The sequence below is a fragment of the Cinclus cinclus genome, chromosome 3 (assembly GCF_963662255.1).
Source record: "Cinclus cinclus chromosome 3, bCinCin1.1, whole genome shotgun sequence".
In the NCBI taxonomy this organism is placed as follows: domain Eukaryota; kingdom Metazoa; phylum Chordata; class Aves; order Passeriformes; family Cinclidae; genus Cinclus; species Cinclus cinclus.
In genome coordinates, this window is record NC_085048.1 from 2,269,900 (window position 1) to 2,287,708 (window position 17,809).

Genomic DNA, 17,809 nt, shown 5'->3' on the forward strand with positions numbered 1-17,809 from the left:
AGAACTTCCACTTCTCAATTTTACATGAGATAAGGATTTTATATGGTGAGCCTTCACCTCCTTGTGCAAATTAATTTCTCCCTTCAGGAGGGGCAGAGGCAGAGCCCTGTGTGCCAGTCCTGCTATCCCCAGTGTAGAGGGACAACAAAAAGTTACACCCCAGGACACTTTTAACAAAATGATTTATAGGTACTGCAAAAACTCATCAGAAGGGTTTAGCCATATAATTTTTACATCAGAAGGTAATTTTGAGAGAAACAAATGACTGGCAGCTGGATGCAGTCTGGTCTTAATGCACACAGAATTATGAGAAGTCCTCTAAGAGCATCAAGTCCAGTCATTCTCCCAGCACTGGTCCATGTCCCCAAGTGCCACATCCACACAGCTTCCAAATCCCTCCAGGGATGGTGTCCTGGTTTAGGGACTCCAGCACCTCCCTGGGCAGCCACTTCCAACACCTGAAATCCTCCCAGTGAAGAAATAGTAGAAACAGTTCTTAATATCCAACTTAAACCTCCCCCAGCACAAGCTCACCTTCAAATTATAGGTTCCATACCACTTCCTACAAAATAAAGCTTTGGCAGTAGACTGAAAAAGCAATGTTTTCACCTAAATTTCATCCACTCATTTAAATTACGCTATCAGTTTTAAATTAGCCTTATTTTTCCCTTCTCTTCCAACTTTTTAGGCTGTTCAGTAACCAATAAAATCCAGCAGAAAACAACTGTAGTTTTACAGAACAAGCTCATGCTTGAAGTAAGAGTTGAGCAGGGATGCAACAGAGGCCAAGCTGGCAGTGCAGGAAAACCTCATGGTGCTGTTTTTGCAAATATGAACTTCCTGTGAGCTATTCTGTGCCCAAAAACCACCAGTCTGGATATCAAGAGGGGCAGATTTCCCTTTCTTCTGGATGTCAGCTCTCAGCCTCGGGAATACACATGCACTCCCAGCCCCACCAACTTCCTGGAACATTGCTGCACATGAAAAAAATGCACAAATCTGTCCCCTGCATGACAGTGGTGGATAACATCTAACCCAGAAATTCCATTCTTAGAATTTTATGCACCAGTGTGACACCTCAGCCAGGGGAGCCATTCCTGCTTAATGCAACCATGTCCCACTTCCACACGTCCTAATCTCAATTCTCCCCACCCCGAGCAGTTTATACAGAATTAATACAATGCCAGGAAAGATATGGAGAAGCAAAGGCAGAGCAATTAACTTTCGCCCATCTTCAAAGAGAATAATATTTCTCCCTTTAAATTGCTTTGCTGTCAAATAGCAACTGTACCACAGCATGCAAATGGCTCAGCGAGCCCAATATTCCATTTCTGGTGGTGTCCAACAGCTGAGACTCCTCAGCCAAATGCAGCAACAGCTGGGGACACAGATGCCTGAGATGAGACAGCTCTCCAAGTGGTTCTTGCCTAACATCAGGCAGGATCCTGGGTGATTTTCAAGAAAACGTGGGCATTTTTCCATGACTGTCTACCAGTTATTGCCTGTTTCCTTGGGACTGTGGAGTTCTGCAGATTAGCTCCATAAATAGCAATGCCTTCATACACTTGCCTCCTTTTCTGATCAAGCATGCCCTTTCCTATTCATGTGCGTCCTTTCCTAGGGTAGAAGTGAAGTCTGCACCCCAACATGCTCCTGGTGCCTTATTTTTCACAAGACAATTTTTTATGGTTACCAGTCAATTTTCCCAGTTCATCTGTATCTACATATTTAAGAACATCTATATAATCCTGTCAGCACTTCCTCTCTAAACATCTCGATTCTGTGAGGTAAATGGATGTTTGTGTGCAAAAATTATCTGATATAGAACAAGATAAATAGGACCATGAAGTGGTCAACTTTTGCCAAACCCTTCTTTAACTGGGATTTTTCCTCATCAATCCACATGTGTTCCCTGTATAGCTCACTGAAATATGTGATATATATACCTTGTCACATCACAGAGGTATTAATTAATAATTGTTTTTCTACTCCATGTTCATTTACTCCAATCAACACACTCCCTCACCTATAATTCTCTGCACAAGAAATCGATTTACACGCAGTTCTGCCACCTCACCACTCGGGCACTTCCACACTAAAATTAGCACTTCCCATTCTGATCGAGGGAGCGTGAGCTCTCTGACACTCTCCACAGCAAGGGCTGCCAAGTCACGACTTATTTCCAGCTTTTAGCAGCTTTAAGGGGAGTTCTGGAGTCACACTAAGGAGTCACCCACACACCCCAGGCAGGTGAAAGGCGGCTTCACCTTGCTCTGGCCAGACCCAACATTGTGTAACTGCTCGGGCTGTGCCAAGCAGGAGCTTATCCTGCCTCCCCACATGCTCCTGCCTCCACAGCACGGGATTCATGGCTAACAGAGCTTGTGTGGGCTTGCAAGAACACCCCATTCCAGTTTTTTACTAACCAATCTGTTTGTTTTTAAAATTCGGAGTCACGTGTGTTTGTTACCATGCCTCCACTTTTGAGCTCAACCCTTCAAAAAGAGTGAGCTAACATTGCTTAGTCCTTGAGAGACTAATTCTTGTTTTCTGGGAGTGTTTTATTAATATCTAAATCTCTGCCAGGATTCTGTCTGAATTGGCCTTAGTTTTCATTTCTTCAAAAGGATTAAAAGAAGAAAGGAACTTCAGTCCAAAGAAAAACTCAGGAAAGTTTGAACACACCGGGCTGTTCATTTTAACCCAACTGCTGCCTGAAGTTCATTATCCACCTGAAATCAGCAATTTATTACCCACTTGAGTCAGTTTGGGTGGGAAGGACTTTAAAGCTCACCCCATTCCAACCCCCTGCCATTTTCCACCATCCCAGGTTGCTCCAAGCCCCATCTCTTCACCACCTTTTTCAGGACTGTTGTATGGTTCAGAAAGAAAATGAGAATTGGAATGAAAGAAGAATCCTCTAAAAATATTTTTTCCTATGTAAAATATACTTGGGTTTCACCCAGTTCCTCATTAAAGCAGAGATCACTGAGCTCAGCTGCTGCAAGGCTACAAAAATCCTCAAGCCTAAGATAACAGACTCCTTCTCAATTTCCAGAACTCCTGAAAAACAACCAAACGGAGTTTAAGCACCACGACTTGATAAGCAAAAAAAATCCTGTCTGTGTGGGTATAGAAAAATAAACTGGTTTAAATCCAGAAATAGATACCTCAAAAGCAAATCTTTATAAAGATCCTCAATTACCGAATTACCTACTACAAAGCACTAATTATAAAGACATTACAATAGCTGAAGAGGAAAAACCTAGCCTGGTTTAACACACTTGTCAGCTCCAGTTAGCTACACTCATTCCTTGGAAGAGTTTTTACCCTGTGTCAGTCTTTGGAATCTCTCTGTTCTGCAAAATAAGTGAGAAAGCAGCTAGAAACCACGAACTGCAACAAAAGTACAGTGAAGTCAGCACTTGTTTCATTTTTAAGCATCTTCTCTTAATAAAAAGGCTCACAGGTGGTTTGCTGGGCAGATTTAATGAATGCTTTGCTTTCACAAATCCCAGGGCTGATTCACAGGGTTGTGCCAGACTGATACACCACTGATCTCTGAGCTCCTATGAGTTACACATCAATTCAGTCATGGCTGCAAGAAAGAATAAACCTCCTATGTCTGACCCGTAAAAAAAAAGAAATAAATAAATCTATCTTTTTAATAGGTCTTGTATAGCAGATGTAAAATTACACCACGGGCAAAATAATAGTTAAAATTTAAAAAAAAAAAGGCTACAAAGGAACCTGGAGTAATTAGAGTCAATTTGGAGCTTTTCCAAAAAATTAATTCCCATAAACATTCCAATTGTTGCCCGGGACTTATCTATTCACTTCCATCACAATGAGTTCACACCCTCTTCCAAGCCCCAGCCACCGAGTAAGAATGCTGTGAGTAATCTTTGCAGCACAGAGTAAATCCCGAGCTGATAAAGCAACTCCAGCCTTGACCTTTGGAATGGGGAGAGCAGAGGGAGCAGACAGCTCAGGAAGGCAAACAAAAGAGGGGACAAGTCATGCTAATGATATTATCCATCCACAGAGAATCCCTGGAGCTGCACACATCCTTGAGGGGAGCTTCTGATTTACAGAGGTCATCTGGGGAAATTTTGTGACAGAACTCAAAGATCTGTCGCAATTAATTTTGTGAAGGCAACTAAAGGGTGAGCACTTCCACACAGTGTCATTTTAATACAAGAAACCACCACCCAACCAAAGCCAGCTCCCCAACACCCCAAGGTTAATAGCAAAGCCTGCCCAGCCTGGAGGTCATCCCATGGATTTTAAAATTGATCTTTTGTACGTGATCAAGTTACTGAAACCTGCAGAACAACATTAAGGATTGCTCAATAAAATAACAGCTGGCTGTCTCCAGCTCAGAAAAGGTCACTTCTTGATTAAGGAATAACAGGAGAATACCAGATTTTTTTTTTTCAGCCATATGAAGAGAGACATCTTATAAAGAGCAAGTGTTTTACATGTACTTATTAATCCTCAAGTCTCTAGAGAAATGCATAAATAATATATTCACTTTGTAGATGCAAAAAAAAAGTGAGGTCTATCAGTTATCACCCGGATTTTCAAAACATTCCTTAATTTTTAATGCCAAATTTGAAACAGCTACAGACACTTTTCTGAAGACCTGAGAACACCTCAGTGGCAATTATACTGACACAATTTGCAAGTCACGTCCCACACACCTCAAGTTGAGGGATTTATTTGCTTCTTCCCGTTTCTCAGGCGTGGTTTCTCCCAGAGAGGATGGAAGTGGGGGGAAAAAAAAAAAAAAAAAGCTTAAATGCAGAAGTCATGGGTTGCTTTTCCAAATGTCACTCCCTGTGAGAGCAAGGCTGAGTCATGACAAGTGGGGATGTGACAGCACAGAGTTCTCTTTCTAAAATTCTTTTCCCCGTTCCTGAATTGATCCTGGCATCTCAATGAGAAATGCAGCAAAGCTCTGGAGGTTTTCAAACTTGCCCTGCTTTGCAAGCAGCTAAACTTGTGTATTTACAATATTAATTACTTCTCTTTTCCCTGTTCAGTTAAAAGGTTTGCCAGAATTCCTTCAGCTCACTTGAGACACCAGAAAACTATGAAATCCAAAGGAATTAATTTTGTAACAGAAGGCAAAGGAGCTGATGGTGGATTTGGAAACAGAAGCAGAACCTGAGCATAAATTAAGCCCCAGACTCGGAAAACCTGCAACTACATCTAACCTTTTCCTTGAGCTGATATTTAAGATTCCTCTAAAGGAGCTGCAGAAGCCAAGACAATTCAGCAGCAACCTCTCAAGGGTGTAACCTGTTCCAAAAGGACCCTGCTCCATACCCTCACCTCTCCAGCTTGTGTTTTTGGCATCTGTTGTCTCACCATGTGCAGGCAAACTCACAGGGCAGTTAATGGGCCTCCACTTTCCCCTCTACTGTTAAACCAGCCCATATAAATTTCCTATGCTTCCTGCTTAGATTAGCAATTGCCATTTGTGAGGATGCAAATGAAGCATTCTTTGCTCTGGCTCTGGATTCTCACACTGAGCTCACCAACTTGTGTGGGACCTCAAGCCACTGCCAAGCCAGCCCTCCCTGCCAAGGGACACGATTTGCATGATGTGTGGCTAGCCCATGAACATTTTTGAACACATATTAGGGACTATAAACCAGGCATTTCATTGCCATGTTTTAGAGAAACTAAGAGTAACGCTTTTAATCCAGCTGTGGCTGACTTGGCTTCTGAGAATCTCAATTTCCTGCCATTTTTAGAGGCTCAAATCAACCCAGGGTTTTGGCAGCTGAACAACGCACATGTTCCTGGAGGAGGAAGATATTGATGCAAACAAAAACACCCCCCCATACACAGCCTCTTTGGTTTTAAGTAACTTATTAAAGCTCCAGTCCCATCATCTATAATAAATCTTTCAGCTATTGACAATGCAAGGTAGATATTGCACCTGATGATCTCTTTGCTTGTCCATTTACTACCACTTGGGTTTGAGGAGTTGAAATTATCAGAGATCAGTTAATGAATGCTGACCCCTGATACACAGCTCAGCATCACATGAAAATTTAAACAAAGCCTTTCTCTGTGTTTAACTGAATTTTTTTGCCTGTAACCCTTAAGACCTCTTCCCTTTCCCCCCCAGAAAATGGATGAATGACTGCAGACACTCAGCAACAGGTTTTGCCTTTTCCTGCACCATTATTTTGTTTCATGCATGTATTTTTTCATTTCCTCCCCTTGCATCAAGCAGTAAATTAAACAGTCACAAGCTTAACTCTATCCCTTACTACATGACTTTTCAGTTTCACAGTAATTTAACAGATTAATGCCAGTTCCGACACAAACTGGTCCCTACCCTCAGCCACTTCTCCACGGATTTTTGATGCATGGAATTCCCCACTGTCAAGAAACTCCTAGAGCTACATCTCTCCATAATGCTCCCTTTCACCTTCTTACACCATGACCCAAGAAAACAACTGTGAAAATTAATTTCATTCTAAAATTACAAACTGTGCTCCGCTCAAATTGTTTTGCAGATTTACATTTCTCCTGTCCCATAGCAGCACATGAAAAAAAAAATGAATGGTCACGGACTCATTAACCACTAACACATTCTTGGGTGCAGGAAGAAAATGCACAAGGTTTTCAAAGCAGCTTCCCAGCGTGATAAAAATCAGCCTTATTTTATGAATGATGGCAACTACACTGCAGAAAGAATATATATAATTTTTTTAACTAAAAGCCTTCTGTCAAGGCCTACATTTCCTAGCTGTTAGACTCACATTTAATTTATGCAACCTGACCTTCCCAATTCAAAAAATCTTACCTGGCATCTCCTTTTGAAAGGTTGGTGTTTACGGGGTGAAGAATAACCTTGTTTGCATCCACATCCACCACACATTTTGTATGCAGATCAAGCTCTATAAAGAAATGAGAGAGTGTCAAGTGCTGCTCCTAAAGCACTGGGATTATATACACCATTACTTCCTCCAGACACCAAATTTATTCATGCAGTCTGACAGCCACCCATCAGCCAGAGAATAGAAACAGGACTTTTGCCAAATTCCACTTCTAGGGATATTCTGATGGGATGGATCCTGTCCAGCTTTAAAGCAAGCACTCTTTTCAAAGCAAGAAAAAGCATTTGGGTTTCACTGAAGGACAATCAGCATATACAAGGGCAGTATGAAATTTCTTCTGGGGGAAAAGAACCATTTAGGCTTGGTACCACTTTGACAGCTCTTCTTATTGAGCTCTCCCTCAATGCCTCACAGGCTCCTGGGGAAAGCTGCCCCTGCCATCTGCAGCACATTTTCCCTGGCCACTGCTGTGATATGGTGCCAGCTGTCAGTCCTGGGGCACCTGCTCCCAGAAATTCATGTCCCATCAAAAATAATTTAGGTGCAAGCATGTAGAAAAAGGCTTGTCCTTCCCCCACAGGCTCCCAGCAAGTCCAGCTCTCCTTCCCAAGTGACGCTCAGCAAGGGGATGTGGTCTATGAGTAATGAGGATATTTGGAGTGTATGAGAATTCTCGGCCGTAGAGGCGGGGAAAGCAAAATAAAAGCTTCAGATAACACTGACAGCAGCCCAAAGTATCCACCCAGTGACAAACAGAGTTAGGTATGGGATAAAGCACACAGCCTGCACACAAAATCACTGCTGTAGGACGTGGGGCTGGACACAAACATGTCCCTACATGGTGCACTGGCCCTGGAAAGGGCTCCCAAGTGCTGATTCCAGTGGCCGTGACACACTCTTCACATCCAGTCACTGTTACAGGATGTGGGGCTGGACACAAACATGTCCCTGTACAGTGACACTGGCCCTGGAAAGGGCTCCCTAGTGCTGATTCCAATGGCCATGACACTCTTCACACCCAGTCACTGTTATAGGACGTGGGGCAGGACACAAACATGTCCCTGTACAGTGACACTGGCCCTGGAAAGGGCTCCCTAGTGCTGATTCCAATGGCCATGATTCTCTTCACACCCTCCCACGCCAGGATGACGAGGGGCTATGCCGAATAACCTCCACACAGGGTTCAGCACCTCAGCTGAATCACCCGAATACGCTCCTGTCTAATCATGTTAATTATAATCCTCATCCTCCTTCATCTCTGCTCTTTCCTCCTCAGTCACCTGTACCTGCTCTTTCACCTCACAGCACCTTATAAACTCAGTCTGGAAATCTCTCAGGCAGAGACCACAGATCTAATTGCACAGCATCTTGCAGGCTTCTCTCTCCTGATAAGTGACACAATAAGAGAGGCTTCTTCCATAAAAATTTTTGGAAAGAAATGTTACAGCCTTTTACCACCTGACATGCCGCAAACAAACCGAAAGCAGGCAGTCACAAGAAACTGAATTTCTCCTGAGCAAAAGTGCTCCTCTGTTATTACACTGTGCTTCTGCAGTAGGAAGAGCCAGACGAGTTCCAGAAGCCAGTGTTTATTTTAATTTTCCCCCCACACCCTGAAAGCCAATTTACCTACCATTAATATGCAACACATGCTTGCTCAGATGAAACCATGTTCTTCGTACGTCCCATATCCGACAAGGCACTTTATCTTGGTCTGGCTGGTTAGTGATTAACACCCTGTATTGCAGTGACCTGCTTTTCCCAGCTCCTGAGGAAGGGCTTTACCCGCCTCATGCAAAGCATAAGGTCTGCAAGCAGCATGGTTTCTGCCACGTTTTTGAATGCAGCTCTTGAGAGAGAACACCCACGGCAGGTTTTGCATCCATGACTGCCCAGTGAACTCCATCTTACCAGGGTTCATTAAATCTCTCAGTGAAATGCCCTTAAGAAAGCACACAGGCAGGATAAGAGACTTCCTTGAAGTCAAATGTCCTCACAAGAAAATAAAAGTTCAAAGCCAATTTGTCCTGTGCAACACGCCTTGTTTGATCATCACCCTCACACAGGTAATGTTGTAGCCTTCACCTTGGTGTGCTGCAGGGTTTTGGAAGATGTGATGAGCCAAACTAGCAGCTATTTCCAAACAGAGAGGTTCCAATCCTTCCCTCCTGTGCCTGTTGCTCACCTTCTGCTGCTCAGCAGATCTTCCGTAAGTCATCTCAAGTTACTCCAGCAGCAGGAAACTACCCAGCATGGAAAATGGATGTATCCAGACCCTATGGAAAGCTCCATCAGCCCACTGGAAGTTTGGCCATACAAACAGGTGGGGAGAGCTGTGCAGAGAGAAGAGAGGAGCTGGGAGAGATCTTGTCCCAGCAGAGAGGAACTGCTCCACCAGTTCACAGTGTCACATGAAACAACCCCTAAGAAAGAGTTTTATTGAGCCCCTAAGCTGGGTCTGGATCCAGTCAGCCTTAAGGTTGCTTATCCCAGTTACCCTGACCAAAGGCTTACATGGAAACTCTCAGCTGAAGAAACAGTTTAAATTCTGTTTAAACAGCACATCATTCACTGTCTTAAAATTCTGGCTCTCATTACATTCTTTGGCAGGTTTCTGAATTCTTTCTTTAATGCTTCTGGTACACTGAGAGATGAATCTTACATTAACCACTACTGAAACTTATCATCATTTCCACCTCATTAAGTTTTTAATATCATTAAAGCAGGCTGGCCTTACAGTCAAATTATCTGCCTGCTCTTTTGGATATGATCACACAAGGACTCCACCCTTACTTTTACTAGTTTCAGGTCTCCCAGGTGAGCTGGGTACTTGCTGCTCCTGAACAACAAGCAAAATTGGGATGCACCAAGATAAGATCCAAACAGCCCAGTTAATTCATCCTGTAGTAAGGACTCACTTGTCAAAGTTTGGTATTGTTTTCTTCAACTATTCAGGTGTGTTTTTTTCAGGTAGCATGAAATTCAGAAATTAAAGATGAAAAGATGACAATAAAAGATGACAGAAGCAGCTCACTATCAAGCTTCGGAGATTTATCCCAGATTTTGCACCTCAAGCAAAAAGAAAATCTCACCTACTATTATTACTAACCTGCTTCTACTTTCAGTCATTACCAAGCAAACACAATCAACTACTCATTTACTTCATCAAATCAAGAAACTAATCAGCTAATTCTTCTTTGAAGAATTAAAGCTCCAACTCTCAACCTCAAGAACCATTTATTGTAGAGAATGAAAACCTCTTTCACAACTTCAAAATAAGAGAGCTGTGACATCCATAATAAAAGGGTAATAATATCTGAGTCACTTCTTCACATTTACATTTCACAGCTGTAAAAGTGTTAAGCAAAGCTGGGCTAAGTGTAAGAATAATTGTTAAGTGTTGTGTCCAAGCTGCTCACAGTGAGTTCCTCGGCTGAGCTTTTATTCTACTTGTGAAACTGGAAGATAGGGGTTGGATGAAACCACTGTCCTTCCCCTTTCCCTTGAATTTTCAACTCCTCACAAGACTTTTCTAAAACTGGGGTTCAGTGTAGATCATGGCTGAAACCACACTTGTGTAAATCCCAAATTACTACTTTTGATAAAAGCATTGTGGGTGTTGTAAAAATAATTCACTCCCCATAAATGCTTTGGGGTTATTTAACTGATAAATTCAGTGAGTTTCAAACAGGGTGAAAAAGTCAGCAAGCAAGAGAGCTGGAAAAGAAAACCCAGTGGATCCAGCAGGCACTGGGCTTTTTCTTAGCCACCACTGGTAAGAATTTCCAATCCCTCTGGAACAGCAGTCACGTGTCTGGTAATCATAAACTCACCACAGCAGATTTTCCACAACAGAGTTAGGAAATACTGGCAAAGGTGCCACTTGAAATTGTACTAGTCAGGTTTGGGGCAGAGACAAGGAGCGTGTGTGAATCCTGGAGGAAGGGGAGCGAGGTATTTTGGAAAACATTGGGTGTTTTCACCTCTGGGAAATGTTTGTCTTTGCTTATGGATCAGGCAGGGAACTGTTTTCATGGACTGGCTGCAACTACTGACAACAGAGGCTGGATAATGTTGTACCCAACTCTACAGGGTAGCACAACAAGAACCTGAACTGCCAAGTGGGGACACTGCAAGCTTCCTCAGCCACCACCCTAAAAACCATCCCACTTCAGGTCATTGCATTTCAGACCCAAACAAAATGATCCTAAGAGATGGCTTCTGCAGGGCAGTTTGAAATAATCTTAAAATGAACAATGGTACAGTAAAGGGGTATGCAAGGTTTTAAACTCATGGTTGGGGGGGTCATGGCATAGCAAGAGCTTTTAGTACAGCAGCCAGGGGAGATGAAAGATCTGTCACAAATTATGTGACCCTCCATATTTTCCACTTTTCATTCCCTATTTTTTCACATTCTATGAGACAGCAGCAGAGCCTAAAGGGGCTCCAGGAGAGCTGGAGAGGGACTGGGGACAAGGCATGGAGGGACAGGACACAGGGAATGGCTTCCCACTGCCAGAGGGCAGGGATGGATGGGATATTGGGAAGGAATTCCTCACACTGTGAGAGTGGTGAGGCCCTGGCACAGGGTGCCCAGAGAAGCTGTGGCTGCCCCTGGATCCCTGGAAGTGTCCAAGGCCAGCTTGGATGGGACTTGGAGCAGCCTGGCATAGGTGGAACTGGACGAACTTTAAGTTCCTTTGCAACCCAAACCATTCCATGATTCTATGAATTAAGGGAAAGCACTTTCCAATTAACCAAGAGCTTTGATTTCCATATTAAGATTTTCCATTAGATCTCTATTTAAGAAATCAGTATTATGAAGGCTGACAATTTTCCAGCTCTTTCAAATAGCATTTGATCCTGACTACCACTAAAAGAGAACCTGGTGTTATATAAGACAGGTCAAATAAAAGTTGTCTCAGATTCCTCCTGGTCCCAGTACCAGATTTCAGGCAGCTGTACCTTCAGTGACACCTCAGGACCATTTGGAGATGGGCCTCAAGCTCTATAGAGACACTTGGAACCAGAACAACTGTTCTTGTAGAGCTTCACAAAAACTGGAAAAGCCAGCTGAAGTATAACAAATAAAATGTGAAAGGTTTAAAGTGCCTCTTCTAAGCTCATAAGCCAAAACTGGCCCCAAATACAAAAGCTCAAATAATCTCCTGTGAAGACAGACGATAGAAATTCTATATTTTAAATTGCCAGTAAATTTTCAGGAGATTAACATTCCCTTGGAGGTTAGTCCTGGAATGTTGTGCTCTGAGCCGTCAAGTTGCATTGGATAAGAAATTACAATTGGTTTCTCATACCTTTCTTGGTCTGGAAAAGCAAATGGCAGAAACACTGAGAAATGTTTAAACAGTAACTTAAAATACTTGTTTATCACACAAATCAACTAAAAAAAACCAAGAGGCTGTTGTCTGGGGTTTTCTCTCTTTTTTTTTTTATTTGAAAGAGAAATGTGAAAGCCAGTTCAAAGACAACAAGCCCTCAAGTTTCCCTGCCAATATTTGTTTCCCAAGAATGACTTTTCTCTTTGCCCTTTGCTACGTAGGAGCCAACACAAATAAAGGCAAAACTAACTGAGATGAGTGAATGTGAAAATAACTTCCATCTATATGACACTGCTGAGGGCTTATATGGAAAAAAAGAGTGCAAAAGCACTTTTAGGGAATTGATTGCAAGACACAGCAATAAATTCTGACAAAAACACAGAAATTTCACTTGTACTTTACAGCTACCAACATGAAGGCACCTCTCAAGCTTCTCTTGTTATATGAACTGCTCAAATGTAAGTCATGAAATATTCAGTTTGCAGCAATTAAAGATCATTAAATATGTACAAGTGCATCTGGAAGGGCACAAGATGCTCATGAGAGGAAAGTCAACTCAAACTCATGAGCACATGGAACAGGCAAGCTGCCCTCTCACGTTAATTCCATGTTGTCCACACGTTAAAAAAACATGTTTTATCCTCTGTTGCTTCATTTTCTGCAAGGAAAGAGCTTCCCAAACAGCTTTAGTGGAGGCAATTAATGTATATGGACATGGACCTTGCTGAGAGCCAGCTCTGCTGCTGAAAACACCCCTGGGCTCCTGGGACTGAGTAAATGAATCAATCTGGGGACTCCAGTGAGCTTTAAGGTATTTCAACACTCTGCAGTTAACAGGCACAAAATGAAAGAGTTTGCTCTGCCACCAAGCACCCAGAAGCCAAGGCAGAGCTATTCCAGGTGTATCTGATCTCCAGGAGCAGCCAACCTGAAACCAGAGCAGCAAGGGAACCTCCCCCTGCACTTGGAGCTCAGAAGGTGCAATTAGCACAAAAATTCCTTTGTGGCATCCACCTTGGATGTCTGGGAGTCTCTGGCTGTGAGGACTGAGGCTGTAGCACCTCAGGAACTCTTAAAATACAATTTCCTCACAAGATGAAACATTAACTCTGCATCCTTTACCCATATGGCACCTTATTTCAAGGTTAATCCTGCTCGTAGCCCAAACACTATTTTATAGCTTATCAACCATCACCAGGAAATATTCCAAACTCCAGGGACTCGTGCATGAGAAGGATAATGGTGAAGAAAAGCTTTGTGGCTTGCACACGGCCATCAGAATAAAGCAGATGCCATTTCACACCCTCCAATACTGTAATTAATCTCATAAACCTGCTTGCACAAACTCCAATTTATAGATAAATTGTCTCTGTTGTAATTTCCATGGGAAAACAAACAAACAAACAAAAGCACCACCTCCTCACCTCAAACCCCAAAAACATTTCAAGTAGGTGGAAATGAAACCTCCTCCAAGAAGAGTAGGAGGACAATAAAATTACCACCTGACACAGTGATCAGAAGCTTGTACAGATACAGAAGCAAATTCCTTCCTCACAAGGGCTGGAAACAGCACCTTTAGCATCAAAGTATGAGAAGATCCCTGTTTGAACACTGATAGTCTGGATAAATATATGTATCAACATAACAGATACCTGAATGTGTATTTACAAGTAATCCAGGTATTTAAACTGGAGCTGCAGGTCTTACACTGCAATCCTGGAACAGTTTAATTTGGCAGCATTGCCAGAATACAGGCAGTTGCTTTCCTGCCTTTCTTGTTCAAAAAGCATTGACCCCAGTGAGATGTAGCAGTTTGGACTGGCTTAAGTGTCATGGGCCACATCCTTGAGTATAAATCATGTTCTTTTAAAACAGAAAAACTTTTATCAGCATTAATTAACACGACACTGAACTGATTCAAAAGCACCAGGAAACACAATGAATTATATATTATGTACTGCCTGTATATCCAAACATCACCTGAAAACAAAGCGTTCAGTGAGAAAAATTTTAATTAAAAAGCCTTCAGCTGTCATTTGCTTTGCTTCATGGTATGGCTTGAGATTTGCATTTACTTGAAATATGATGAATATCTGCTAAGAGAAGTCAAACATGACATTCATAGAAGGAAATCCACAGCAACTCTTAAATAAAACAGCAAAAGAACTTCCTGATTGTTATCAAACCCCCTTCTGAATAACACAGTGCACTAGGAAATACTTTAGTGAGTTACAGAGCCAAGAAAATAAAAGACCAAGAGCCCTATCTAACAAAGTACTGAATTATTTAATTCATAAAAGCCTGTTAATCGAGATCCCAGTTTGCAAAGCAGAAGGGATGGGAAAAAAAAAAAAAAGACACCTTCCCTCTCCACCCAGGAGAGCCTCCAACTTCAGACATGGCACTGAAAATGTGTGGACACAGCAGCATTTTTATAAAAACAGAGCTTCCATACAGGCTTGGTAGGACTGAGGTCTAATTTGAAGCAAGATCCAAAATAAAGTAGCCTGGATGCAAAAAAACCACCCCAAACCCCAGTACAATTAGAAATGCTTCCCCTCACTGAAAATTAGTGCTGTAAACTGAGTTTATGGATTACCACTCTGTGTGAGAATGAAGCAGGACCCTCAATCCAAACACCTTGAAATGTGAGTGCTATAAATAACCAATTATTTGATACACAGATCCCTTCCACATGCAGGCAAGGAACCCATTAGACTTTTATGGGCTGTAAAAACTCCTAACAGTTAAGCACACCACTTCTATTAACCTAATAAACCCTTGCCTTAAGAAATTCATAACTCAAACACCAAAGACAACCACCACCACCACAAGTAAACACCAAGAATATTTCCAAGCTCAACTTTCCACAGTCTCAGCCATCTGACAGGTTTGCAATGTTAAGCCCTTTGGTGCAGAGGGAAGGAAAGAACATTACTCGTGATGCTGAAGAAAACAAATACTTGCTTCAGGTCCAAAGCCCCCAGAACTCCATACAAATACGGCTCAGAACAAAATGTGTATGAAAGAGCTTCCAGGAAAGCTGCCTCTTGCCTCAAAGCTAAGAAAAAAAAAAAAGCCATATAACACAACGGATGTCTCTTCAGAAAATCAGTTGCACAAATGCTTAAATTTAACATTAAATAGGTAAGAAAAATGGTAGCTTTGGTATACACTGTTTGTTTCTATAAATTCAAGGTGTATCAGAAATGCCATAGGGAGGTATCAGTTGTTTAGACCTGACCAAGACATCTGGACTAGGACGAATAATCTACTGGGGGGGAACAAAAAAAAAAAAAAAAAAACAACAACAAAAAAACAACCCACAACAACACTTCCAGAACATTTTGTTTGAGGGAGAAAAAGACATGGACCTTCTAGACTAGACTTAAATGGATTTAGGCATCAATCACAAATAACAGGATGTTTACTAGCACCAAATTGCCAAGAGTGGGGGGTTCAGGTCCCCCTTCTCAGTGATGAACATCAAGGACTGAAACCCAAATGTCTCTCACTCTTGGATGAGCCTCCTGACAGGACTCATCCTCTCTGTGACATTTTTAAGTTTATACAGAACAAAAAAACAAACAGAAGTTGGACTTGTGAGTCCTTTCCAACGCAGGATATTCTATGAAAGAGAAGCAATCTAGACTTCCTCTAGATTCCTTTACTTCCCCCACTGCTTCCCCACAGTTCCTGGCTGGAAAGGGACATGTGGACAAACTCAGGGCTGATCAGATGTAGGATTTATGTGGGAGGGAGAGGTGCATTAGTCACCCCGGGAGATTCCAAACTTCACAGATCGAGGCCCTGTGCAACCTCATCTCATCTGACATGCTCCAGAGGTCAATAATTCCAACAATTCCAACCTGAATTATTGTCTAATCCCAGGGGTGAGGAACACCAAACAGTCAGGAGATGTCTGGGGCACAGCCAAGGAAATGAGCTATGTCAGGAAAGGGACATGAGCAAGAGGAAAGCCCAAATCTGTCACAGACACCAGGCATCACCTTCCAGCTCCTCTCCCAGCTCCCACCAACTCCTCCACACTGCCACTCCACCTCCTCCAACCAATTCCCCATAAGGATGCATCCTCCTCAGTTTTGAGAGCTGGCACCTGAAGTTGAACAAAATGCAGCTTTTGGTCAAAATATCCTCAATTTCCCTAAAGCACCAGACTGTAAAGACATCAACTCCATCTCATGCTCTGGAGCTCTTGTGAACTCAGTGAACATTTCCCTGCTGATGTTTTACAGGCGTAGAATCACCGTATTCAATAATTTAACCCTTTTTTCTTTTTTATAGAAAGGCATTAAAAAGGCATTGTATGTCAGATCATGTAGACAATAAAGGGCTTCCCCAATCCCTCCTTTTTTTGCTTCAACTACTAAACTGACTTCACTAGATTCCCTTTCCCTATAGAGAACTATTGGCATGCTCCTGTGAGAATGTGGGATGAAAAAAAAAAAAAAAACCCTACACTTTCTTGGATTTCTGCCTTCTTCACCTTCCCATTCCTTGGCTGATGCTGCCTTTTCATATTCACTTCCTCATCAACCAGAGCAAGTTTTTCTAATTAAGACAAGTAATAAACATTTAAACAGCTGCCCAGACCACGGTCTGATTAACATAACCCTTAGGCAAGTTTCGTCGGGGGGGGGAAAAAAAAAAAAAAAAAAAGCCAACAACAACCCAAAAACAACAACAACAAAAAATTCTTGTCAATTCTCGATTCCTCTTCTGTATTTTCTTGCCTGTTTTTTTGTCCTTATGTCGCTGTCATCTGGTTAACAGCGTCCCACTCGAGCACCGAGGGCTGGAGAGCAGCGGGGTGAATTAGCACAAGGAAAAATGCAGGAAAAGAAGAATTTTCCCCCAAAGCCGCAAAGCGGGAAGAAGGAAGCGCTCTCCCAGCAGGAACCGGCTGCAAAGCAGGTGCAAGAGGTGTGGAGAGGGCTCTTCCCCGGGGGAACAGGCGAGGCAAAATAAAGCCATAAACCCAGGAAGGTTTAGGAAAAGAGATATCGGGAGAGGCGGGTGAGCAAAGAGCGGCTGCGGCCACGCACCCGCCCGTGCCTATCCGGGGTGTGTTTATTCCCGATAAATCATGAAGCACACGCGGACGCGCAGCGATTCACCCGCACTGGGGCACACCTGTCCCCACGGACACCTGTCCCCAAGGACCGGCACCCCCGGTCCGCGCCGCTCCCGGGAAGGACAGGGGAAGGGAATGCTGGGGAAGAAAGGGGAGTCTCACCTCGCCGGTTCATGGGGCGGACACGCACCGCCACCTTCACTTTGGAGTCCCCCATCCTGCCGCTCCAACCTTCCCGGCTCCCTCGTCCCTGCCCGGCTTCCGTCTGCCGAGGGAGAGCCGGAGCGGGGAGGAGCGCCGGCGAGGGAGGTGCCGGACCGGGCCAATGCCGGTCGGACTACAACTCCCAGGGTGCACCGCGAAGCGTCACACCACCCCAGCTCCCCTGCGGGCCGCCGCGGTGCACGCTGGGAGATGTAGTCCTTCCCGCTGGCCCCAGCGCGGTAACGAAGCAGGCTGGCTGAAATCACGGAATTAATTAGTGTGGAAAAGACCTCAGGGGTCATCGAGTCCAA

General features: G+C 43.2%; 1 protein-coding gene across 1 annotated transcript in view; it reads right to left on the reverse strand.

Annotated features, from left to right (window-relative positions):
- Positions 1-17,600, reverse strand: part of KIF13B (kinesin family member 13B) — a 118,523-nt gene extending 100,923 nt beyond the window's left edge. The window contains exons 1-2 of the mRNA XM_062489600.1: positions 17,457-17,600; positions 6,827-6,920 (exon numbers count right to left, since the gene is read on the reverse strand). Coding sequence (XP_062345584.1) covers positions 6,827-6,920; positions 17,457-17,511 — 149 coding nt within the window. The 5' untranslated portion in view covers positions 17,512-17,600. The remainder of the gene's footprint in view (positions 1-6,826; positions 6,921-17,456) is intronic.
- Between the last annotated feature and the right edge of the window lie 209 nt (positions 17,601-17,809).